Here is a 27,711-nt window from a genome sequence, read left to right as displayed (position 1 = left end):
TACCTTGAGAAACAAATATGAAAAATCCTTTGACCTAGTAAATTCTAATCTTCAGACTATTTCTTAATGGGCTGCAAAGATATAAGCAATGATAAAGATGCTAGAGCCCCGTGTTCCATGCAATGGGAAACATCCTAAATGTTATTTAGATAGGAAATAACTTAAATGTCTCTCAATAAGGCCTGATTAAACAAATAGTTATATGATGATGCAATGAAATGTTGCTCAACTATTAAAACATGATAATATAGATTAAGGGTTGGAAACATTTTCCGCAAAGGGCCAATATTAAATATTTTAGCCTTCACGGGTAAAGTTGTCTCTGTTGCAACTACTCATCTCTGCCATTCTAGCCCAAAAGTAGCCAGATATTTTACATAAACAAATGGGCATGGCTGTGTTCTAATTGAACTTTATTTACATAAACAGGCATTGGTCAAGATTTGGCCCATGAGCCATCATTTCCTGAAACCTGGTATAGATGGTGTTTTCCTTGACATATAAAGATGCCCACATTATATTGATTAGTGAAAAAAATCACATTAGAAAGCATATAGTATCCTTAAAGAATAACAACAACACGTAAGCCTGGAAAAAGCCCTGAATGCCAGGATTGTATTTTACGTTTTTTCCCCTTTGTGCATATTTTTCATATTCTTTTTCTTTCCAGGGGAAAGGGAATATGAAACAGAAAAGGGTGTTTTAACTTAAAAAAAAAAGTGACCATACCAGAGAAAGAAATGTTCTAATGTATAGATAACAATGGCACACTTATTAAATAAAATCATGCATGATTTTGCCACTGTCAGTCAACTCAGAAGCTGAAAATACCACATCGTCACCAGCCACAGTAAAAAGCTAAAGTGCATTCACGGAACAAGTCCAACTCAGGCCATTTTTTTATTCCAGTATGACTGTTTCAACGTATCCTTCCATATTCAGCCTGAGGGCTCCCCCCAGTCTGTGATTCTTTCAATCATTTGAAGCGGCGTCACATTTGACACGTTTTTGAACCTGCAGAGGGAAGCCTTAGAATTCTTCTCTCTGAGCCCTTTCTGCAATAAAGTTCACAATTTGGTAAGTCTATGTGGAGGAACCTCTAATTGTTCACAGAGAGTAGTTTCTGCCCCAGGATGCCTATTAAAGTTAAAATGGTTATCACAGTTAGGACACTGAAACTTTGTGGTCAGCTGCTGCCTATTCAGGAAGCTGTTATGTGTCATTGGTTGTTTCCTAAAGCTGGCTAAATTGTGGTCATGGGACATGGGCACTCTCTATTCATAACCTCAGCTAAGCTCAAGTTGACAGCTATTTAAATTGAAATGGTGTGCCAGCTGAACAAAAACTATAATTTTCTCATCTGCTATCTAAGTTCGAAAGAGAGCCCATTCCAGAGAGAACAAATGAAATTTAATATACAGTGGGGTTGGAGTTAGGAGCGAAGCCAAAGTTGTTTAAGGTGATGTTCCCTTAACATAAAATTTCACTTTCAAAGATACACCTCCAACTCAACATATCTGAAAAACCAGAGGTCTCTACAATTCCTGTCTGGGATTATGGAGTCTATGGTCTAAGGCAAGAATGCAGCAAAGAGAGGCGTTTGGCGGAGAGGCAGGGAGCTAACTAATGCATGAGCCTTTCCTCATTTCCAGTGGGTTTTAGTTAAGGGAAAACTGTTCATTAGGTGGACAGCCAGAGTTCTGGGGTAGGAATGACAGCCCTAACATTTTCTGCAGGCGTTTTTATCCCCCTCTCCTGATCCCAGCCTCTTCTTTGGGCCTCTTGGGGACCTCTAATGAGCTCTTCACAAGGCAAGATTCCTATTATCAAAAGAGAATGGGCTTCCAACTGACCTCTGTGAAATAATTTACCTCTTACCTGCTGTGTTCCTTCCATAGAGAACAAACTGCACCACACATTATGCTGTGAGCTAAAAATGGAACTTTCTGAGTGTACAACAGAGTGTTTGCTTTGTCCAGCTAAGAAATCCATGTTGGCAAAGAAATAGAGCCAGAAACAGTAAGTGGAAAAAAATACATAGGGAGAAGAGGGTTTGTCTCTAGTGTGGTATTCTAGTACTTCCTCTTTTCACCTGTTTTGTTTCTGTGGCATTGTTGAGAAACTACATAGACATGAAATGCCATAAAATGTCTTGATATCCAGTAGGGTTGGGGGATGTCCATTCCTTGTTATACCAGAATTGCCAGTAATTGGGCATTGTGTGTGTGACTATAAAGCCATGCTCTGTAGAGAACACTGAAAAATTGTGGGTATGGTTCAAAAGGAACATGCTTTGAAAGTCGGACAATTGGAATGCTAGTCTGAAATTGGCTCTTATTCCCTTAGAATAAGAGGCAGGGGAAATGGGTCAAAGGCCATTATGTTGGATAATGAGGGGACTACCCCAGGGAAGACTCACTGGTAAAGGCTAACACATTTGACCCATTAACTGTCATTTACCAGTACCTCCATCAACATTATACTTCTCTTTTCTATCTAAACTGAAACTATTATTCAAAACTTCTGCTGAGATTTTCACATTTAACTTTCAACAAATATTTCCTGAGTTTCTATTCCTTGCTACTCAAATTCTGGTTCATAAAACGTGAGCATGCACATCATCTGGGAGCATATTAAAATGCAGAATCTCAGGCCCTATCCCAGCCTTACTGAATCAGAATATACATTTTAATAAGATCCACAAGTAATTAGTATCATACTCAAGTTTCAGAAGCACTAAATTATGTGATGAATATTTATTTTATGAATAAATGAGTGCATGAACACCATTAGTTCACTAGAGGCTCCCCATCAGGATACACCAGCTTCGCTGTGTTTACATAGGAGAATTCCCACCCCAACCCCTCAGCTTCCCCCCAGTGCTATAGATCATGTAAGCAGGCTTGGTGCCATCACACACTGGGACCTCAGAAGCACACCAGTACAGAATTGGGGTGAGTGAACAGGAAAAGTGAGACCTCTATGAACTGAAAAAGTAAGGGTTGTTCCTCAAATTTCATGCTGAAAACTTGGGTTTGCTCCGGGTGAGCCATTTGGAAGGAGTTACTCTGATGTTTGGGATATAGAAGGCTAGGTTTTAGATTCTAGAGGGTAAGTTTGTTTTGGATTTAACGAAATGGGTTGGAGGCAAAGGCCAGGCCAGAATTTGGGTTACAATCAGGCAGGTAACCCCTGAAAGAAGGTTAGACAACAGGCTCACACAGGGACCTATGTTGACGTTCAGGGATCTGTCTGACATCCTCAGTTAGCCCAGCAGGAGTAATGCAAGATCTTAAAAGTTGCAAGAGGTGGGAGAGGTTTCGTGTGGCTCTGAGTCGGCCAGCAATATACTGCTGGCTGCACTAATTAAGATGGGCCCAAAGTTTGAAGGACTGAACCTGTAGATTAACAATCAGTGGTGCAGGCTGAGGAGTGCAACTTGGAGAAAAGCTGGAGCATGCTTTCACCCAGAAGGAGGAGAGTGGTGCAGAGAAATAATGATGCCATTGCTGCGTAAAAACAATATTCTTTTTGAGCTGAGTGTTGTAAAACTTAAAAACAGGGAGTTAACAGGTGTTACTGCAGCAAAGCCTGGAAACTGACCACAGGGTATTTGCATATTCTTGCTGCTTGTTTAATGTTACTATTCTGTCCACCCTTACCCAGTAGGTTCTATGACAAATGAAACACAAGAGCTATGCAGATATTGATGGTTGTTTCCCAGACTTCCTAGCCTGCCTTGATTATGCTTCTCCGCTAATATCCTTTGCTTAAGCGATGGTTTATCTCAGTACTTCTAAGCTAACTGAGGTGATGGAAGAGCAAGGCAGGAGCAACTGGTCAGGAGTCCCAGCCAATGATCAGACACAAATGTTTTCTTGTAAGGCTAAGCCAAGCTCATAAACATCTGATTTTCATCTACCAAAAACCTAGTTCCTCATCATCCTTAGATCATCATTTCCCCCACCAGCATCTTCATAAGATTTTCCTTCCCCCTCTCAAACCATGGTGTTCCAGGGCTCCTCTGATCTGTGCTCCAGGGATAGACATTGCCTTCTCTTGGCCAGTGATTGGCTCAAGTTTGGGACCATGACACATGAAATTGGCATATCCCATTGTACCATCTTCTCCCAGCTAAAGCACTGAGTCTGTTAGTCACGTGGGCCTGTTAAGACCTGATTCTGGAACTTCTGTCAAACTGTTAAGGAAATCTTCTGACGGCCTGGAAACTGGAAGGATTTCATCTCAGTGTTCCTGGGAACTATTGTGGGAAGAGGCGGACCTACTTGAGAGTAAGGCCATGATGGAGGAGAGCAAAGGCCAGAAATAAAACAGAAAGAGGTGGGGGGTGGGGAGGATAGACAGAGAGAGAGTGACCTGTTGATATCTTCTGAGCCCTTGAATATAGCAATGCCTCAAGCTTGTCCTATTGTGGACAATAATCATTTCAATGATATAAGCCAATAAATTCCCTTTTACTTTTTGAACCAGTTGGTATCCTATCTCTTGCAACTAAGAGTTGAACAGGACATGCTAGTCCTTTGACACTCTGACACTGTCCCCCTGAAACAGACACCTTCAGGGCTGGACATCCTCAGTGGATGAGGCAGTGCTGGCTGGGTCATTTTTTTAATGAGGAAAATGAGATAAAAAAATGTCAAGAAGTGCATTCCTTCATCTTTGGGAAATTAGAGCTTAATAAAACTAATTGTTTCTATGTATTTGTTTCCTTGATCCGCAAATTGAACTTACCATTTCTCATCGTTAGTCACCACCTTTAATCTTACGATAATACAGTAGAAAGCACCATTATCTTAGAAAACTGAGGTTCAGAATGGTTAAGTCATTCACCTTAGGTCAAACAGCCAGTATATCTCTTTCACTTCATCTTTGAAAGGAAATGCTTCAGTCCATTAACTTTTTTTCTTTCAGTCCATTGAGTTTAAGAGTCAAAATGCACCATGCATGGTGACTCACGCCTATAATCCCAGCACTTTGGGAGGCCAAGGCTGTGGATCACCTGATGACAGGAGTTCGAAACTAGCCTGGCCAACATGAAAACCCCATCTCTACTAAAAATACAAAAATTAGCCAGGTGTGGTGGCAGGTACCTGTAATCCCAGCTACTTTGGAGGCTGAGGCAGGAGAATCCCTTGAATCCAGAAGGTGGAGGTTGTGGTGAGCCAAGATTGTGCCAATCACTCCAGCCTTGGGCAACAAGAGTGAAAGTCTGTCTCGAAAAAAAAAAAAAAAATGCCCAAAAAAAATATAGGCTATATTTGTGCTTTTGAGAAAGAATTAATTAGGCATTTTTTCCCTACAACTATTTATAAAGGTACGCATCAATGACACACACAAAATGGCCACTAGGAGCTGGAGGCAAGACAATATCATTAAATAAGGCACATATAGAATGTTTAAATCCCATAGTTTTAATAATCTTATCTTCATGGTATAAACAGCATTTTGCTTAGTGTGAATGGAGAAAAAAACATGGGTATTGGAGCAACACAAAATCTAGGTTTTTTCCCTCGCATTATGCCTTTTTTTGTTTTTTATTACTAGCTAGTGTCTTCTTAATGCCTCTGAACCTCAGTTTTAAAAATATCACAATAGTGTTAGTTATAATCCTTCAGAGTGGCTGTTATAATGAATAAACAAGGTGCCTTGCATGGTGCCTACCACATAGTAACCATTCAACACATCTCTCCCTCTCCAGGGGAAGGTAAGAAGAGAGAATTTTAGAAATTATCCCCATGAACACATGGTCCCCTGTAAATCTAGCACTCCTTTAAATTGACCCAATCAACCTTTAAGTGAACAGAACTTCTGATTTAAATATTAAGCTATTTGTCAAACTCTTATTTGTGTGTTTGTTTTTAAATCTCTATATGGTTCCATAAAGCTCTTTAAATACTAAAGATAAAAGCAGAAATTTTTAAAGTTAGCAATTCATCTGTATCATTTCTGAGGGAAATAAAATTAAAATGATTGTCCTATAAATACTCCTGAGACTGGTTATGAAATCTACAGGAGAAAATTGAGAAACAAAGTTTCTGACATTTCATATCCCTTTAAGTATAAAATACACATTAAAATATTAAAAAAGTAGAAAAGAAGACAAGCTATAATATTAAATTATATACACAGTATTGACTCTTGAAGTCATCGTGTTATGTAGAGAGAGATTTTCCTATTAGACAGAGTTAGACAGAGATAATATAATGAAGAAATGCACCCCAAATTCAGGAATAAGGAAAAGGGTGAAAAAGAATGAAAGACTTGAGTAGTGATTTGGAAGTGTGGCCAACATGAATCCCCATGCTGCCTCAATTATCCAATGACAATGGTAACCAGTAGGAAATGGTTACCAGTGCAAGGAAGATTCTGTCCTCCTTGAAGTGTGGGGTGTGGTGTATGTATGTGTGTGGGTGTGTGTGTGTATTGTGTAGAAAGAGGGGAGCAGGAAGGACAAGCATCGGAAGTAGAAGAGGCCAAAGAAATTCCCACTTATTCATATCCGGAGCAAAGAATATGGGCAGGTGAGAAAGCTCTTCCTCCTTACACATGCACTTTAGGGGCAAGCAAATTTGGAATAATAACCATGACTCTGGAATAATCTTTCCAAACTGAAGCACTTATTGTCAAATGCTAATGGCCATACTGATAAGAACAAACCAGGTAGGTGATGAGATAACAAACAGGGGATATGACAATCTTCATTGTCATGAAAAATATTTCCAATGAAAATAGTTTCTAATGTGTGACTGATCAAAGATGATAAGCATTTGTGTAGAATTAAGGCATTTGTTATGTACTTCATTCTAAAAGTTACATGTTTGTCACGAGAATTCATTTCCTGGAAAGACAGGTGATAAGATCATCTAAAAAGTTCACAGTGGAATTAATAAGCATAATTCAAAAGCATTTTAGAAATAAATTAGCAGATGCCAAGATGCTCATTACTTTGGTTGAGGTTATCTGAAAGAAACAAACACTCTCAGAGGAGAATTCGTGGATGTAAGAGAAAAGCATTCCATCTGTTTTAGAAAATGATAGTCAGCCAGCCTTTTCTTCTATCCCAGACAATATGGAGGTTCCCTAAGGCTGAGACGACTCTGTGTCTGGTGAATGGAGGCCAGGCAAGACCATTTCCTCTCTGTTTTAGGGGTCTCCTCAATTCCTGTGACATCTTTTTTTGGAATTGTGACCCCTCCTTGATCTATAGTATAACAATGACATCACAGAGACAGACAGCCCCACATCCTAAAGACAGGAAGGAAAGGCCCCTAAGCCATGTGAGGAAGCTGGGGAGGTTTTGTGGACTGTGACTCTATCCTCGAAATATGTCGTGGAGCTCTGCCATCCCACTGACAGCCACACCTAACTACTGACTGGGACAGGAAAAGGAGGCAGGGGTGCGGTCACTGCTATTGACCATTATTCCTACTTTTATTCCTGCTTCATGGGGACGCAATCGCAGGACACACCACAGTAGCACCAATCAATGAATCATTTCCTTTTGCATGTGTATCATGAAGAGGTTGCCAACCCACACTCTTTGACACAAATATGTTGGACTAATACTGATTAGGTTGTTTACATTCCAAAGAAGCTTCAGGTGCCGTTCCTCAGAAGCATGCCCTGGGATGGATTTGTTAGGAAGTATTTCCAAGAAAACCAATAGATAAGTGAAGTCAGACCAGGACAGGAAGGAAGCCAAGCCAAGGTGCCTCATCAAGTTCAGTCCAACAACGGGTGTCTTTGCCTTGGTCCTGCAGGGAAACCGTGAGAGTGAAGAGCATAACTCAGAGCTGTCTTAATCAGGGGTGAGGGTGCTGGAGGATTGGTTCCCATGCACCTCTCTATCATGAGATAGAGCTGGCCTCTACAGGCAGAAATTTCTAGCCATTACTATTTCCAGCAGGAAACTCTGGTCCCACCAACTTGAGGACAGTTCGCAACAAAATCTGTCCAAGATCTGTGGTTCATGCCTGTAATCCCAGCACTCTGGGAGGTCACTTAAGGTCAGGAGTTCAAGACCAGCCTGGCCAACATGGTGAATCCCTGTATCTACTAAAAATAAAACAATTAGCCAGTTGTAGTGGCACATGCCTATAATCCCAGCTACTCCAGAGGCTGAGGCAGGAGAGTTGCTTGAACCTGGGAGACAGAGGCTGCAATGAGCTAAGATAGTGCCACTGCACTCCAGCCTGGGTGACAGGGCAAGACTCTGTCTCAAAAAAAAAAAAAAAAAAAAAAAAAAAACAAAGACAAACAGTTGCAGACTGTTGAAAAAGGAGGTGTACCAGGAGGCTAGTACACAGAAGCAGTCAAAAGGTCCAGGGGGCCTGGTCAAGCATTGGGTAAGTCTGCTCTAAGCTGACATTACACTTGAGTTCCTTATTGCTATTGTAGTGTTTAATTCTTGTGTCAAGGCATATGCTTAACAACCTTTTGAAGTGCAATCTACTGTGATCTTTATGATATAGATGTGGAAGCTAAGCATTAGAAAAGTTAAGTCCTTGGTCTGAGGTTATACAAGTAGAACACCATGGAGCTGGCATTCAGATCCAAGTCTATGGGTGCTCAGGACCTAAACTCTTAATGATGCTTACTTATGATATTATGTGCAAATAAATTTAGGAAATTCTAGTCTTTAAGTGATTTATTCCTTGATCTTTGAACAATTCACAATATAAGTACTATATACTCATGAAAATTACAAGTATTTTCCTGAGTTATATAAACAACTTTTTTCCACAGCCTAAAGATGGTTAAAATGTCTGTGGCAAACAGCATGGCTCAAGAGATTTAAAAAACGAGTGTATGTACAAAATAAATTCATGATATTTTAGTCTTTCTAGTGTGATAGCAAACTAAATCTCCATTATAGAGGCAGCATCATATAAAAAGTAAAATGAATATAAAATTATATGCTCAATCTTGAGAAGAGGGACAAAATCTTTCAATTTGGGAAATTTGGGAGACATTATCCTTTATTCATGGCTTATAAGGTTTTTCTTTAAGATTGTAGTTTGTAGTTATATCAAGCTATATTCTATAATTCATTTTTTTAATTCCTGTTCTCTACTATATGAACATAATTACCGAGATCAATCAATATGTCTCCGTTTGATAAATGACTAAAGAAGAGCAGACTGCAACATATCAAGTTTTAAGGAAGTGAAGGATGTTTACTGTGATGCTACCAAAAGCTCCTCTGGCTTCTAGAGAAAAATAATTTCAATTCCTGCTTCTCATTCCACTGACTGAGGTTTGTCTGTTTATTTGGTGAATTAGAAATGATTTTCAAATAGCATTACATCTAACAGAATCCTGAGATGGGGACTGAAAATGTTCTGGAATTTATGTCCTGTACTCTGAGGACATTTTCATGAGATTCCCTCATACAATTCTTTCTTCTCCAGAACCATCAGGCAGGCTTCCATCAGAGTGGTTTGGGAGGAAGGAAGCGGGTACAGTTTCTGGGCAGAAGAGCCATGATCACACATTTGTGTGTGAGCCCCAAGGTTCTACTGAGGGCCACACACCTAGGCAGCCAGGGTACAGGTGGCTGTACGCACCTGAGCTCAGGGGCAGAGGAAGGCAGTGGAGAGGCATCTGCTTGGGACCCTGTGTGACACCGCCCAGAGACCGCCCATCAAATGCCTTACTTTGCCTGTAGGGCTCTAGTCATCTTTCCAGCCTCTTTATCATGTGGTAATTTGTTATTGTGGCATTTGGTGTTTTATGGCACCAATTTTTCAGGTCTACTTTTTCTGTGTTCTTTGGTATTGCACTCTTTGCCAGATACAATCCAAGGTGATCCTAAATACCATGCTCTTTCATTGAGTGTAGAGTGCAACTGTAACTTGCTTTTAACCACTAGAATATAGCAAGAGGATGTCATTCCCTTGGTTTGGTTATAAGAGTCTATGTTAAACAGACTGGAGAGAGAGTGAGAAAGACACTCTCCTTGGACCTTGAAGCAGCCAGCTGCCTTGATGTGAACTATCTCTGGAGAGGGCCACATGGCAGGGGACTACAGGTGATATCTATGCTACCTAGCTGCCGAGGACCTCAGTCCCACAAACACAAGGAAGAAAAGCCTGTCAATAATCACATGAACTTGAAACATGATCCCCAGGCTCAAGTGAGACCCCAGCCCTAGCCAACAGATTACAGCTGTGAGACCCTGAGCAGAGGACCGGATAAGCCCTGCTCAAACTTCCAACCCACAAAAACTGTTAAACTTATAGCAATTGGTTACACCGAAGTAAAAGCCTGATGCAGCTCCCCATACTAATGATAGATTTGACCGTGTGATCTGCTTTGACCATTGAGAATGAAGAAAATACCATGAGCAGTGGCTTGTCAAAATAGGAGTGCATTTCTGCATTCTCTTTTCAACTCTTCCTACTGCCACAAAAACATATCTGGGCTAAGTTGCTGAAAAAATGTGAGAGACCAGGGAAGAGAACTGATTTGCCCCCTCTAGGTCCATCCCAAATCAGCTAGACCTCAGCCATCCTGCCAACTAACCACAGACACAGGAGAGAGTCCAGCAGAGATCAGTGGAGCTCTGCTCAGACAGGCAGAACTTCCAACTGACCCATAAACTCATAAGAAAAAAATAAATGGTTGCCACCTTAAACCACTAAGTTTTTAGGTGCTTTGTTATACAACGTGTGTAGCAATAGATAATTGCTACAGGGACCCACCAATGAAAGCTGAGGTATGCATTCGAGCTTACACACATTTATGATAGCCTTCTGCAATTTTTTTTTAATCAAAAGACTTAAAAGCATAAAAGAAGAAATTGGGGAAGGTGGTGAGAGAAAAGAGATGATCATTTGCTGTAAATTCTCAATAAAAGAGAAATTATCCTCCAACAAAATTCAAAATACATTTTAAAATTATTTTAGAACTTTACAGGGCATATTTAATCATAGCAAAAATAAAAGCTGCCTGCATATCTTATATAAACCATTTATAGAGTCATTTCTTTTCTCTTCTGAGGATCTCCGACTTAGAGGTCATTTTAGAGTAGGTGTGCTCAGGAAGGAAGTGTGGCGGAGGTTTTAGAAAGACGGAAATCACGTGCAGAGGAGTACTTCCCTCTGCCTTCTACACGGCATACCATTAAAGAACTATGGAACATTCACTCCCCCTAATAACACAGCTCTGTGCAGGAAACCTTGTCTGTTACTTGAATAGGAATAGTGGGAGGGAAGGGGTATCAGGGGAGAAACCCTCATAGGAGGGGTACTAGGATAATAAAACAAAAAGGATGCTATGTTAGAGGCTGAGAGGAAAAAAAGCACATTGAGGGCATTTTTGCTTCTGTGGGCACAGGCCTTTGTCTTGGATCCTGGGCTGTCCAGAAAAACAGAAGCTCCAGGCAACATGAGATTAGGGGTTTCTCTTCCTTTCAGAGGACAGCTCTGTTCTTTTCGATCCTCACAAACTCACCACCGGGAACAATGCAATAAAGGAGGCATTACAGTTTTGTTTTGACCCACTAAATGTCAGTAAGCAAAATGCACCCAAAAACTTTTCAAGTGACTTTTGTTTTTCAGTTTGGAAGAGTAAAATAATAGAATCTTTCCACAGCCTGATTGTCAACTGGTTTGCTTGCAAACACTAAAACACCCTGCAATGTTTCTTTTCTAATTTAGCTGGTACAAGTATATTCAAATCTGCCTGCATTTATCCATCTAAGTTTCACATATGCTTCTTGTAAAATTTGCACTGTCAGACAAAATGGGCCTGAGGCCATGGATGAAAGATGGGGAACATAACCCCTGGGGCAGAATCACACTCACTTAATGGCAGATTAAACTGCTTGAGGAGTCTAATGTCTTTGGAATGCCTCCTAGGTACCCTGTCCTGTGGATTCCACCAGCCAGCAGGTTATAAAGTTACTTGGGGGCCTTTTGCTACTGTTCTGGGTAGTCAACTTGCTGGTGACGGTGCTTGGCTAAAAGTCCAGTGATAGCTGCATGCTGGGGAAGCATGTGGTCAGCTGCCTCTGGGAAACCCAGCAGCAGAAATCAATGAAGGCTCCAGAGCTACCCTTTGCCATTGCTCACCCCCTAGTGAGCGGCAGCCTGCTGAGAGACCCGGCCACTAGGGAATCCCTTGCCTTCCTCGTGCCCTCTGACTTCTCAAAACATAGGTTTTACTTGGAGATTGTTCGACCTCCATGAAAGATCTATCTTTAATCTTTAGCAAGTCAAAGTTTCCCTTTGAGTACTTATTAACCTCCCTCAAAGTAAGGTTAGGTTCATGTAAATACTTCTTATGTTCTGTCATGACATTAAGTATCCCTAAACCAGCCCTATTTCTTCCAAAATTCACTGAAGTATGAGGTAAACACACAGAACATGAAGGACAAGAGTTTTAGCTAAAATTTAATAGCCATTTACAAGCATTATATTCTATTTTAGAATCTTGACTCAAATGGCACTTGAAATGCCGAGCTAAATCATGGGTTAAGAATATCATTTTGTAAGTGACCTTCACAGTCTGACTTAAAGGTGCTAAGGCCTTAAAGCCGTCGTTCCTCTTGGTTTGTTATTTCTGGCACAAACTTCTCTCTGCATGTTTTATGGGACCAGTTTTTCACATGCTTGCAGAAACTTCAGCTAGTTTTTCATTTGTGAACTCACCATATCAATTCCAAGGATCCATCTGGACTTCTTGATTGTCAAAATGACAGTCGGCCATAATCCTCCATAAAGACAAAATTCTACCTTTGTTCGGGAGAAAGTAAGGTAACCTATTTCCAAATGAAAACATTTAAACAGTCACATACTTCTGTCATCTGTAAATACAGTAGCTGCGGCCAGTGCAAATCTTCACAGCACAAAAGGAGAGGAGAGAAAAAGGCAGTTTCTCATGTTTTGAGGAATAATTCAGTTTTGAATTAGGACTACAGTTAACTTATTTTTAGGATAAAGCAATGATCTGATCTTAAATTTTTTATATTATTAGGCAATTGTGACATACATGCAATAAAGCATCTGGTATACTCCTCACATAGCAAGTATGCAGCTGTGATTTTAGGGTATGCGATCTCCATTTTTAAAACAACTATTGCCCATGGACTCAAAAAATACGTAAATTGGCAATACCCATCAGTCACCCCATAAAAATCATAAAATCTTTCCTGTCCCTCTTGCAAATCTCAAAACAACATCACAGCAGGACTATAATCAACCACAACAGTCATATTTACAATATGCAATTTACTGTTATGACACACATATGAATTCCTTTATCACAAAGTTGTTTCCCTGAGACATTTGTGTCTTCCTATCAATATGAAAAACAGCATTCAAGGGTAAGCATACTGTTGGTAGCACATTTCAACTGAAAAAATAATCTATTCAAAGCCATCAATTGCCCAAAAAGGATAATTAATATAATCTGAAAGATATCATAAAAGTATACACGAAATTCATTTATCACATTTAGTTGTTGAACGTGAAGAATTTTATATTGGGACAGAATTTCGCCCAGGGAGTCAACGTCAACATACGGAAGCATTAAGCTTCCCTTGTGTTGGAGCCCTTCATAGCTGTATCTCCAGGGTGCTGAGAAGCTGTTTCAAATTCACTCCTTTGCATTGCCTCTCCAAATGATTTCAGTACTCATGAAAACCATCATCGAAAAAGTAAAAGGCAAATGATAAAAGTTCCTTAGAAAGAAGCTTTTCCTGCCTTCGGATCGAACCTAAATTCATTTCTAAAGGAACTCGGCATATTGACTGTGCATGATTCCTCACCACTTCAACAAAAGAAAAAAATAGCAATACATACATGTTATAATACATCAAATCAAAAAGAAGAATGAGGGTTCTATGCATATTAATACTGATAAAATTTACTAGCCAATATTACAGTCGTCACACATCTTGAAAATGAGTGATTAATTAATGATATTTCTGGAATTACAGATAACCAGTCCTATATTTGTTTTTGGATATCAAAATTCATAGTATTTAATGAGTCATAGATGATACCTATACGAGGATCTTAACTCTTAATCAATTATATCATTCGAGTAAATTCAACAGTGTTTCTGAATTGTGTTCTGCTTTAGAATGCCGAAACAATCTGTGAACACTGTCTGATGCCACACAAATGTCCACAGTAAACAAGCAGCATTTCTCTAGGTTTCTGAAATTCATCCACAAGCACTGGGTCCAAGTATCCATGTTACTATCCCCTGAAAGTCTCCATTTAAAGACTACATGCCTGGAGGAAGACAAAGTTAACAACAAGCAAGCAAATATTCCTGCTGCAGTTGCTTCCCTGAGAATGAAACATTCTGCTTTTAAAAAGCAAATTAAGGTTTCAAGTTCACACAATTCAGAAAGAGCTGGTGGATCGAAACATAATTAACGGAAGCATTTGTGTTTCAGAAGTAATCTGAAAAGACTGATTCATATTCTATTCCATACAAATATTCAGTTACGGAAATTAGGTGCATTCACGGGGATTCATTGCACAACAAATCATTAAAAATTGAGAAAAGGAAAAAATACGTAAATGCAATCAAGAAAAGATTAGGAGGTCTATTAAGCTCATATAACAACTCCTTTGCACTAGTAGACGGTTTGAAGAATCAAAACAAAATGATCATTCTTGGTCATGAGGGGTAGTTCTCCATATTTGAGTTAGAAAGAGTTCTGAAAAGTTAACGTTAACTGTTGGGATGTGACTCCATGTACAAAATGGTACTTTTGCCAGAGCCTGACTTTCTCTTAAAGACACAGGAAAATGCAGACTCAGTGATTGTTATAGTTTATGGAGAACTCAAATAGATCACATTCATACTTTAGCAAAACAATACATCTATCTGCATAGAGTTGATGGGCCTGAAGCTGCTGTTGAAAAGTTCTGCTTACTTATGTTAACTTTCACTGACTTCTAGCATAATAAATGCCAATTCCTATCGCCTAATAGAGTTACATGGGAAGGCTGGGCACAGTGGCTCACGTCTCTAATCCCAGCACTTTGGGAGGCCGAGGCAGGCAGGTCACCTGAGGTCAGGAGTTTGAGACCAGCCTGGGCAACCCCATCTCTACTAAAAATACAAAAATTAGCTGGTCATGGTAGCATATGCCTGTAATCCCAGATACTCAGGAGGCCGAGGTATGAGAATCACTTGAACCTAGGAGGCAGAGGTTGCAGTAAGCTGAGATCGTGCCATTGTACTCCAGCCTGGACGACAGAGTGAGACTCTGTCAAAAAAAAAAAAAAAAAGGTAGATGAAAACATTTTGCTCACTTTCTGGTCAATAAGGCCAACTATATGCATTTTAAAACACCTTCAAGTAAACCATTTATCTTCTCTTACCACGGTATGCCTTTGGAATACTATTCTTTGCTAAATCCTGTTTACTACATATTACCATCCGGGAAAGAACTTGATTTCAAACTCACCCCACAATTAGAATGTGTGCCCCTCTAGGCCTGTGCTTCCTGCATGGAGAAGAAATCTGCCCCTTCCATACATTGAAAGATACAAAGAATTATAATGTAGGTTCAAATTAAGTTAGAAGAAATAAACTTTTGCCTGGGTAAATCAACAATACCATAGCATTTTGATTTTGTTTGTGAATTTCACATATGGACAGAACTGATTTGAAGGCTGAAACTGAAGTTTTCATTACTGTATTTGCATCTATTATCTTACATTACAGTGTATCTGTAATTATTAATTTCACTTAAAAAAAGATCCATTGACAATCTTCAAAAGCATTAGTGTATGATTAAAGGGATTTTGGATATAATTTAAGTATTAAATATGCTCATTTAAAAAACAGTGTAGATTTTCACACTATAGAGAAAGAAGATTATGGTGTTTCAACCACTGTAAATATACTGAACTAAAATCTATTCAATCATACTAAATAAACAAATGTAAACAAAGAGGACAAAACTCCATAAGAAGTAAATAATAAGTATAATTTTAACTCTTAGTTTACTAATTATATAGAATAAATTGCTCTTTAAGTAGCTAGAAGTGCAGTCAGATTTGGCAATGAGGGCATATCTTGACATTACACCAGAGTTTTAAGAGGCCGATTGAAGAAAAGGAGTTTAAGTCCAATGAGAATATAGCAGATATTCATCATAATTCTCCCTACATGAAGGATGACCCACAGTTTGGCATTCCAATTTCTCTTTCTTTGTGCTGTCTCATGAGTAAAAAAGGGATTTAACTTATTTTCATTTCAAATTCCTAAACAATAAGAATTCATAAACAATTTAGGTAATTGTAATAAGGAGGGATTTACGATGAGGAATATTGCATCTCCTTCATAGATTCTATGAACTCTTCAAAGTGCTCTAAAAATACTATAAGTTTGATTAGCAGCAAAGCATTAGTCTAATCAAAACCTCTCTCCTTCCCCCTATATGTGTACATATACACACACTGCACAGCAATATATTCTATTAGTCTAACTTAAATCTGACAATTTGACAGTTACTCCCAGAGGCTGTGCAAGGTCACAAATACTGTCTACACTGTATCACAGTTCAAGACCACCAGCACCCAAGTGGTTAAGAGAGAAGCAATCTGTCCATTAAAAAAATTCAATCACATGTTTTGAATTTTTTTAAAGACAAAAATGGAAGATACAGTGAACCACCCAATATATTATTCTGAGTACTGTAACTGTCTTTATCTACAACTATTTTTTACATATAGAAGGCTAGATGCCTTTAAATATACTTTCAGCAATTATGAGGATCAAATGTGCCTCCTTTGAAAAATAGGACAATTTGTTTTAATGTTGAGGAAAATTCTGTAAGAGTTTTTTTGGTTTTGGTTTCGGTTTTTTTGTTCCCTTTACAGATGAATTTTGCAGCATTTTTTCCCAGCAGCCCACTGACAGCTCTGACATCCTGTATATAATGTGTTCTGGCAATGAAGCCCTCAAGCACTGCAGCTGTCACATACTCCAGCACAGGACCCCCAAAAAACAAGTCCTGCAGGCTCCATGGCATCTTGGTCTTTTCTCTTCCACACCCTCTGGTAGCACCCAATCCTTGGGCATCTTGCAGCAGTGGCTGAAGTCCAGAACTTGAACTTCACTGAGAAAACCAAGTCCACTCAAAATGCAGCATTTTCATCTTTTGGTTGGGTGATTCTTGGTCCCCCATGGATAGGAATGATACCTATAAGATTCAGAAGTGGAAAGAATTCTCTATACAGTTACAAATATTTTAGTTCACACGGTTCAATTTCAAAAACTGAGGCTCAGGCATGTAAGTTAATAAAACACAGAAAATAAAAAAGATTCTTTTTGTTAGGATGGGGACATTTTTAGAAAGCTGCCTTTGGCTGAAGTCTAGTGCTAACAAGGCCTTTCTCAAATTATGAACTCAATAGGAACTGATAATACATTGTAGTAGAAAAACAAATATTCATTCAAAGTAGCTTGTACATTTGAATACCTGTGTAGACTAAAATAACTATTTTACGTGCTTATCAGTCAATTGGGGAAATAAAGCAATTCAAATTGATTCAGTGCAGATTTCTTGTTATCTTGTATATTATTTCTCAACACACATTTTATTATTAAAAATAAAATATTAATGTATATCCATAAGCGTATTCATAAAAATGATATGCTCATGTTTATTCATGACTCAAATGATTTCATCCTCACAAACAACAATGATAAAATTAAGGCATATTAAGTTACATCATTCTGGTAAGCAAGCTAAATGCTTATGTATGTAAAATGTAATTTATCATACAACCATGCAAATGATCAAGAATAGAGTCTGCTTTGGGAACAGCTATAAAGATGGCCAAGCCTTTTTGACCTTCTTTAATTTTCTTTACACAGCTTTCTTCCTTCCAACTCAGTCCTAGCTCCCTTTTTCCCAGAAGCCCAGAAATGAGAAATACCCCACCTTGGTCAGAGGTCCTTGCTGCTATTTCTGTTCCTGTTACCATTGTCTTTTCCTAATGCAGCATTTTATGCCTGAGACATTCTACGTAACCACCCAAACAGTTTCCCAACGATTTAAACAGTTCTGGAAATCTTCCTCAAAGATAGCTAACAGATAGATAACGGCTTTATCCTGGGACTTTCAGTCTGAAATTGACACCTCTCTATTCTCTTCCTTAACTAAATATAAACCCTACAATTTAAGCCAAAACTATATCTTATCTTGGATTAATGCTTTAGTGACTGGCTAGATGATGTATGTACTATTCAAACTGACAGTCTTATTGTAAACTTGAATAATATAGGAATTATGTATATAATTTTCTCCGGATGGTGCTTAATTCATTTAAGAACAAATTCTGCAATGATGATGATGACAATTAAGAGGAGGACCATGTCAATGAGAACAAAAGAGATCTGGGTAGACCCTGGTGAAGGAGTGAAAACGGCGTTTCCCATTTCCAACCACAAAGCTTTTCTCAGCTGTGTTCCATGTAAAGAACGAGGAAAACACTGAGGTCAACCAACAAGGTCAACAGATTTCTCTCCTCTGCAGTACATCTCAGAGTCTTTAATATAGTAATAGGTGTCAACATTCTCCAAAAGTGGAAAATTGTACATTCTGAGTTTCCCAGATATATGTGGTCATGAAACTTCATTTTTCAGAGTATCTACTGACATCTTTGATAGTATTCGCCATTCTATGAAACCAATTGGGAAAAAAATGCACTCTACTAATTTTAAATACTGATTCTAAAAACCTCTACATTTAGCACCCTCCATCCTTTGACTGGCAAAAAGCATGACGGTACCAGCTATTCCGATTTGTACTTGGAGTTATGTGTCATTTCCGATGTGTGGATTATTAGGTTCTTCTAATTTAAGCCTGACTTATTTCTTGGGAATTATTTTGGAACACTAATAAACAGTGGCTTTAGGCACAAACAAGGGTTCTTTTTACAAGCAAATTGTGGAGAGTTTTTCTCCTAAGATATGTTCTATCATTGCTATTAGAAGCCAAAAAGGGAATACCATGGATACATGGATTCTTAAATGTGATTCATTTTAATTTGGAGCACTCTAAGGAAATTTAATGTCATATTCAACATATTGCTTCAACTTGATTGTTCTATCATACCTTCATATTCTATTCCAATTACAAATATAACGGAGTAGTTTTTTTGCCTTTGTTATAAGGCATCTTATTATCTGTTTATCATAATAAGGAAATTTGCAATGTCTTCTAATAAAGGAGTATGTCTTTGGAACTAGATCTGTTTAAAACCTAATGAAAGCAGAATTGAAAAAGAATAATGATAAATTCCAAAATAAGACTTGAATATTTTTAATAAAGGAAAAACGAAAGTTATTGTAAGAGCTTCCTTAAGTTCTTTGCACATTTAGTTTTCCTTGATATTTAGATGATTTTCTGCAAAAAAATATGAAGACATTCATTGCCCATGGTCTCAAGTCTCTGAGGAAATACAGATAAAATGACAAGAGTGATCTTTGCTCCACTACAAGCCAAGGGCACTTGAAATAACAAGACTCAGAGTTAAAAACAGAAACATTCATACTATCCATGAAAGGCTGGATATACTCAGCCCTTGAACAGAAAAAGAAAATTCAAAAGTCTCTCCAGGGATGGTGGGAGGAGAGTAGTTGTGGAGATGGTGATTTCCATTAACGATATATCTCTGGAAAATGAGAATTACTCATCATTCCTCTGCAGTTACAAATCACAACAGAACTAAATTTATAAAGGTAATATTTTGAGACTCTGTTATCAAGCCAAAAGAGCAAGTACTTGAATAATTTTATTTATGATTCATAAGAAAAGCTCTTTGAAATGGAAGAAGAAAAAAAAAGGAGAAGAAACACTGGAGACTGAACTAACCTTAAAGAATCTAATTTCTTTATCTTAACAGGAAGTTCTTGAGCCCTCTTTCTCTTCCCATTGTTACTAGTCATCTTTGGTGAAGACTTCTGGAATAATTTAAATAGTGTTCACAAAATAGCTTCAATAATTGAAAAGGAAGGCAGCTCCTCCAGACATAAAAGACCACTTTGGGAGAATATACCCTGAGGGACTATGACTCCTAAAACAACTGTGGCCCATAGAGAGTGTGTATGTGGATACTTGCAATCAATACGATGACTCAGCTATGAGTAGCTCCTTAGTTAAGTCAAGAGAAAACTCCTGTGTAGCAGGCACTGTAAATGCCCATACCCCCTATCTATTCCACTTCAAAGTATGCTGGTGGATTTCTACCTGCCAATACATAAAGAAATTCAATTTAAAAAAAAAAAAAGCTGCATTTCTTTTCCTGAGGATTTCTCTGACCCCTGGAGTCTCCTTTGTTCATATTTACAAAGGGCCAGAAAAAACAGGGAATTAACACTTCCTAGGGAAAGGCCTTAAACAATGACTGATGGAGATTGGAGGATAAATACCCAAGCTCCCTCACTCTCTGTGTGGGATGACCCAGGTACATGTTCTATACCAGCTTTTAGACTTCCCCAGTGGGATCAGGCTCCAATCACCTACAGTGCTAATTTGCTTGATTATGAAACCTTTCTTGAATAACTTCTTAGTAAACTAATGGTACTCAAATTGTTGTGCCAACGTTACGTCCAAAAGTAAAATAATAGAAATTGATGCGATTGATAAAATAACATATATTCTTAGGACACCAATAATAGCTATATTGGAAGATAACATATAGCTGCAGTAAATGGAGGTTTTTATTTAGGGTAAGCAAATGGCAACACATGATAGCAAAGTCTATTGCCCACAAATATATCTTACATTCACAAGAAATGATTCTTTGTTCAGTTGCACTTTGTCCCTAGCCTTCTGTGCAAAATAATGGGTAGATTTAAGTGATAGGAGTGACTTTTCAGCTCCTCTAGAATGAGACAAACAAATACTTGATTATTTTTTTAGACGGAATCTCACTCTGTCGCCCAGGCTGGAGTGCAGTGGTGTGATCTCGGCTAATGCAACCTACGCCTCCCGGGTTCAAGCCATTCCCTTGTCTTAGCCTCCCGAGTAGCTGAAATTACAGGCACCCGCCACCATGCCCAGCTAATTTTTGTATTTTTAGTAGAGATGGGGTTTCAACATATTGGTCAGGCTGCTCTTGAACTCCTGACCTCAGGTGATCTACCCGCCTCAGCCTCCCAAAGTTAGGGGATTACAGGTGTGAGTCACTGCAACTGGCCCAAATAGTTGATTTTTTAAAAACCAATCCAGAAATGCTTTTCCATTTACTTATGTTTATTATTTTTTATGGGAGTAAATTACTACTAAGAAATCACCGTTTTTATTTCAACTGAGAACACAGTAACTGTGCCCACACAAAAGATGGGCACATATATTCTACCTATAGATGTATCTAGTCTAAGCAAAGATATTTTATAAAAGTGTTTAAGATAAAATTTGAAAGAAAAAAAAACCCTCTGGAATCAAGGATAGAGAAATTAGATCTAACATCTGATGACTTCAATTCGTCTTTCACAATTGAGAGCAAATTCCAATCTTACCTGTTAGATGTAAAATTGTAATAGCCACTTTCCTCAAGGACTTCTTCAATAACAGTCTAAAATTTTTTTTAAAAAATCAGATTAGTATTGAATTAAAAGCAACAAAATAAAATCATTGAGAGACACTGCAAAAACCTTACCTGCATCTGTTCATACGTTATTCCTTCCTCCAAATCAAAGCTGGTAGGTAGACCTGAAAAAGATAAATTATGGAAAGTCTGACATTTGGGTTCACATTTTCTTAGTTATTCTTTATTGGTAATTATGACTTCAACCACAGGGCAATTCCACCATCAATTTCTTAATGATAAAGATGGAACAAGCATATTCCAAAGCATCTTGGCTTTGAATATTCAAACATTTTGTTTTTCTTTCTTTAATAACTGACTGCCTTGGGCATGGCCATCATAAAATGATATGTGAAGCTTAAGGAGCATTGCTGATAGTGGCCAATTAAGTTAGAGGTGTGTATGTGTGTATGTGTTAAGGGCAAGTGAGGGGTGATTCCAAATGCAAATTACCTTAGGGCTGTTTTCTGATTAAGAAACGTTCCCTAATCCACAGGTCAACAAGAATAAATATAAGATAAAAAGAAACTTGGTTCTTACAAAGAGGCAGATATAGATGTGAAAGACAACAAAAGATCTGACTCTTTCATATGGCTACCTAGAGGGAAAAATATATTTATTGTCAGAAGGCTTTTAAAATATTTATTATTATCATCATCATCATCATCTTGTAGAGATAAGGTCTCTCTATGTTGCCTAGGTTGGTCTTGAATTCCTGAGCTCAAGGCATCCTCTCGCATGTGCCACCATCCAAGGCTAGATTTTTTTTTACATTTGATTTGATTTAATTTTAAGTTCTAGGATACATGTGCAGGATGTGCAGGTTTGTAATATAGATAAACATGTGCCATGGTGGTTTGCTGCAGCTGTCAACTCGTTAGTTAGGTATTAGCCCGCATGCATTAGCTATTTATCCTGATGCTCTCCCTCCCCTCCACCCACCCAACCACCCCGACAGGCCCCAGTATGTGTTGTTCCCCTCTCCATGTCCACGTGTTCTCATTGTTCAGCTCCTACTTTTAAATCAGGACATTCAGTGTTTGCTTTTCTGTTCCTGTGTTAGTTTGTTGAGGATAATGGCTCCCAGATCCATCCATGTCCCTGCAAAGGACATGATCTCATTCCTCTTTATAGCTGCAGAGTATTCCGTGGTGTATATGTACCACATTTTCTTTATCCAGTCTATCATTGATGGGCCTTTGGGTTGATTCCATGTCTTTGCTGATTCCAGCACTTTGTGAATAGTGCTGCAATAAACGTATGCGGGCATGTATCTTTATAACAGAATGATATGTTCCTTTGGGTATATACCCAGTAGTGGGATTGCTCGGTCAAATGGTATTTCTGGTTCTAGGTCTTTCAGGAATCACCACACTGTCTTCCACAATGGTTGAACTAATTTACATTCCCAGCAACAGTGTAAAAGCATTCCTATTTCTCCACACCCTCACCAGCATCTGTTGTTTCTTGACATTTAAATAATTGCCATTCTGACTGGTATGTGTTGGTATCCCACTGTGGTTTTGATTTGCATTTCTCTAATGATCAGTGATATTGAGTTTTTTATCATATGTTTGCTGGCTGCATAAATGTCTTCTTTTGAGTAATGTCTGCTCATGTCCTTTGCCTACTTTTTAATGGGGTTGTTTTTTTCTTGTAAATTTGTTTAAGTTCCTTGCAGATTCTGGATATTAGACCTTTGTCAGATGGATAGATTGCAATTTTCTCCCATTCTGTAGGTTGCCTGCTCACTCTGATGGTAGTTTCTTTTGCTGTGCAGAAGCTCTTTAGTTTAATTAGGTCCCATTTGTAAATTTTTGCTTTTGTTGTACTTGCTTTTGACATTTTCACCATGAAATCTTTGCCCATGCCTATGTCCTGAATGATATTACCTACATTTTCTTCTAGGGTTTTTATAATTTTGGGTTTTACATTTAAGTCTTTAATCCCTCTTGAATTAATTTTTGTATAAGGTGTAAGGAAGGGGTCCAGTTTCAATTTTCTGCATAGGGCTAGCCAGTTCTCCCAGCACCATTTGTTAAATAAGAAATCCTTTCCTCATTGCTTGTTTTTGTAAGGTTTGCCAAAGATCAGATGGTTCCAGATATATGGTCCTATTTCTGAGTTCTCTATTTTGTTCTATTGGTCTATGTGTTTGTTTTTGTACCAGTCCATGCTGTTTTGGTTACTGTAGCCTTGCAGTATAGTTTGAAGTCAGATAATATGATGCCTCCAGCTTTGTACTTTTTGCTTAGCATTGTCTTGCTGGACAGACTGTATGATGGTTGATCAGAATATGGTATACCGGCACCTTAACCCAGTCCAATGCCACCTAAAGCAGTGTTGACCAGCTTTCACCCAAACCAATCAACACTGACATGTAGAGCCCCAGGAGCTCTCTGCCACTTCAAATAGAGAAGAGAGAATGGGTTTAGGGATAGGGAGAGACATGAAAATGTGAGTACCGGTGGCTCATTTTTAAAGGCATTCCTTACAGTACTGGCAGACTCTGCCGTTTTTGCTTTTGCCCAGGCTGCTGTGACATAGGACAGGCCTGGTCAACTCTGGGTTGGGGCATCCAGCTGCCCCAGGAGGAGTCTGTCAAATCATCCCCAGGTTTTTGAGAGACTTCTATCAAAGTTCTTCATTTCATCAGTTTCTATGATAAGGAGAAATTTGGCCTGCAGATAAACTTACCCACCTTGGAGATGCTTTTAAAAGCAAACAACTTTAAACATTTTATCTTGGATTTCCCAGGTATTATTTTAAACAAAATTCTGCATATATAGGGGTTAGCTCTATTCCAGAAGACCAAGGGAAAGTCTGTCAATTAATTCATGAAATAATTCATTCAGTCAACAACAAAAGTCAGCATTTTTTCCAGGCTAAAGAGATGGCAAGTCTTCATTTAACTGAAAAATCTTCACTTCTATCCACTCTTCCAAGTGGCATAGCTACAGTTTATAAAGATTCAAAAATTATTTAGGAGTACTGAAATCTCAGAGTAGCTTGAAAGCTTCCTTTTAGAATTCAGATATGACAAGAAAAGTTCAATTATGCTGAGCCCCTACTAATAGGCACTTTTTGTTTTTACTCTAATTCTCACTATAACCTTATCATGCAAGTGTTTATCCCTATTTTACAGGCAAGAAAACTGGGGTTCAGAGAGATTAAATAATTGTCCATGGTCAGCTACTAAATGGTTTAGCTGAGGTTTGAATCTAGGCATCCAGGTTTCCAGAATTTATGCCTTTAAATCCCTATGCTACACTGACTCCCAATGTGAATTTTACGTAAAAGAGAAAAAAAATTAAATGTGTCTAATGTGGAGTCTTCAGGTGACTTTCAAGGTTCCTGTATTTTGAATATTTAAACTCTTTATTTCTGCTCTTTACCTCCCTACATGCTTTAGGGCATTTGATTTCCCATTATCAGATAAGGAAAAAGAAATAAAAGGAAATACAACTCACCCACACAGATTCTGCTGTTTGTTTATAATATTAATAAATGATCAAGGAAGCTGCCACACTGGGTAAGATAAATCTCAGGGAATTTCTAGATTCCTCACCATATGTGCCTTCCAACTATTGCCATAAATAATCAAAATAAGCTCTATTTTTAAAAATTGAAGATAATCTTTCAGAAACAGCTGGTGATCCAAACAATATATTTCTTCATGAAAGCCAGATTACCCATGCTGATTATCATTACCTGTTGGGTCATTTGGGGACAGGCTGTTTCTACCGGATGAATGATGTAATAAATGGTAATCTGCTATAAAAAAGTTGGGCTCAATCAGTTCTGGAGATCCCTGGGATAACTGAAACAGAAAAAGCAAAATCACATCTTATTTTACACTCAGAAGGAATGACAGGAGACCTCTGTGTGGGATTTTTCATTTCCCTATGTCTCTGCACGGAAAATTTAGTGTTCTGTGGTTTTCAATCCCTTGTAAATAGATAAAGAAATAATCTTCTTCTTTCCAAAAGAACTTATAAATTGGATGCAGCAAAATTACAGTGAAAGCAAGTTAGACAATTCTCTGGTCATATGAAAAAATATACTTTACGGACTTATGAGCAAAAAATAAATATAAAACTGCTGGCATGAACCTGGAACATCAATATGTTATTTTTATCAGGCTTAGGAGGAATAAACTCCAATTATTCAACAGAACAATATATTTATCCCAAATCACTATTCTTTTTCATGTATCTGCTTTGAATAATTTTTTCTTGTTTGACCAAGGCAAGTAAAGTTTTTTTTTTTTTTAGACAGGAGTCTTGCTCTGTCATCCAGGCTGGAGTGCAGTGGCACGATCTTAGCTTACTGCAACCTCCTCCTCACAGGCTCAAGCAATTCTCCTGTCTCAGCCTCCTGAGTAGCTGGGATTATAGGCACCCACCACCATGCCCAGCTAATTTTTGTACTTTTTTAGTAGAGACGGGGTTTCGCCATGTTGGCCAGGCTGGTCTTGAACTCCTGACCTCAGGTGATCTGCCTGCCTCAGCCTCCCAAAGTGCTGGGATTACAGGCGTGAGCCACCATGCCTGGCCAAATAAGTTTCTTAATACATTTTTCTAAATTACTATTAATTAATTTTAATCTCCAAATATTAAGTCCCAGCACTCTGAAGGAAAGAGCAATTTGCCAAATGACAGCATTTATTAAAGTTTCAATCATTTAATGCCGTTCTATAAAGTTGAATTTTTAAAGTGGAATTTTAGACTATAAATATTTTTCAACTTCCTTTCACCGTTAACTCCAATCATCACTTGGGCTGGCCAAGTTTTAGAGCCTAAGCTACTTTTAAAATATAAATTCATAATAATAAATCAGAAACAAATGGCACAATTTGTACTATGCAATTGTAGTTAGCTTGGATTCATATACTTTGTTTCTGAGTTAAAATACATCATTGCTCAATCACTTGAGAAAACTATTTGGCAATACACACTACAATTTAATAATATATACCTACTCTATGACCCAGCAATCCCACTCTTAAGGATTCATATGACAGAAATCAGTACGTATGTCCATCAAAAGACATGTATAAGAATGTTCATAGTACCTTTTTTTAATAATAACTAATAACTGGAAAAAAAACAATTATCCATGGAGAAAAGAATCGATAGGTATATATCATGGGGTGTCCATGTGATGGAATTCTGCAAAGCAATAGAAAAGAACAAACTATGGATACTCATAGCAACATGGTTAGTGTTGGACAAAATAAGCCAGAAACAAAATAATACATAGTGGATGACTTCATTCGTGTACATTTTCATAATCAGTGATATGGTTTAGCTGTGTCCTCACCCAAATCTCATCTTGAATTGTAACTCCCACAATTCCCATGTGTCATGGGAAGAACCTGGTAGAAGGTAATTGAATCATGGGGGTGGGTCTTTCCTGTGTTGTTCTCATGATAGGGAAAAAGTCTCACAAGATCTGATAGCTTTAAAAATGGGAGTTTGCCTGCACAAGCTCTCTCTTTTTACCTGCTCCCATCCGTGTAAGAAGTGCCTTGCTCATCCTTGCCTTCTGCCATGATTGTGAGGCTTCCCCAGCCACAGAGAAAGGTAAGTCCAATTAAATCTCTTTCTTTTTAAATTGCCCAGTCTAGGGTATATCTTTATCAGCAGTATGAAAATAGACTAATACAATCAGACAGAACTAACCGAGGGTAACAGAAATCAGGTAATGATTACATTGTGACAGGAGAAGTAATATGGCCAGGAAAAGGCACAAATGGGTCTTCTGCAAAGCTAGAAATATTCTATATATTGATGTGGGTGGTGGTCATATGAGTGAAAATGTGTTCTTAAAACTTCATGAGGCTGTATATGTACTTCATTGTATTCATTATGCATTTATACCTTAAAATACTTTATATTAGCAATTAAAAATTAATTTTCCCATCAATATACTTTGGATATCATAAATACAAATCATCTATGAGTTTCCCAGTCTCTGTGTTGACAAACACCTACTACACTCTAGGGGAAAAATATGGGTACATCCATTTTTATCAGTGATAACTGATAACTGAGGTAATTGGATCATGGGGATGGTTTCCTCCATGCTTTTCTTGTGATAGTGTATGAGTCTCATG

General features: G+C 38.2%; 1 protein-coding gene across 7 annotated transcripts in view; it reads right to left on the bottom strand.

Annotated features, from left to right (window-relative positions):
* Positions 1–15,669: 15,669 nt before the first annotated feature.
* NEK10 (NIMA related kinase 10) overlaps positions 15,670–27,711 on the bottom strand; it is a 248,798-nt gene continuing 236,756 nt past the window's right edge. For 5 of the 7 annotated variants that reach the window (XM_012435538.2, XM_012435540.2, XM_012435542.2 and 2 more), the window contains 4 exons: positions 25,305–25,413; positions 21,666–21,718; positions 21,526–21,581; positions 15,670–17,197 (listed from right to left, as the gene is read on the bottom strand). In XM_012435538.2, the coding sequence (XP_012290961.2) occupies positions 17,149–17,197; positions 21,526–21,581; positions 21,666–21,718; positions 25,305–25,413 (267 nt within the window). In that variant the 3' untranslated portion in view covers positions 15,670–17,148. The remainder of the gene's footprint in view (positions 17,198–21,525; positions 21,582–21,665; positions 21,719–25,304; positions 25,414–27,711) is intronic. The other 2 variants (XM_012435541.2, XM_012435544.2) reach the window with 1 other exon arrangement.

This window comes from Aotus nancymaae, unplaced genomic scaffold (assembly GCF_030222135.1).
Source record: "Aotus nancymaae isolate 86718 unplaced genomic scaffold, 86718_ANA_hifiasm-v0.15.2.pri h1tg000019l, whole genome shotgun sequence".
Taxonomy (NCBI): Eukaryota; Metazoa; Chordata; class Mammalia; order Primates; family Aotidae; genus Aotus; species Aotus nancymaae.
Note: the sequence above shows the minus strand (reverse complement) of the source record. Positions and strands in the feature narration are given on the sequence as shown.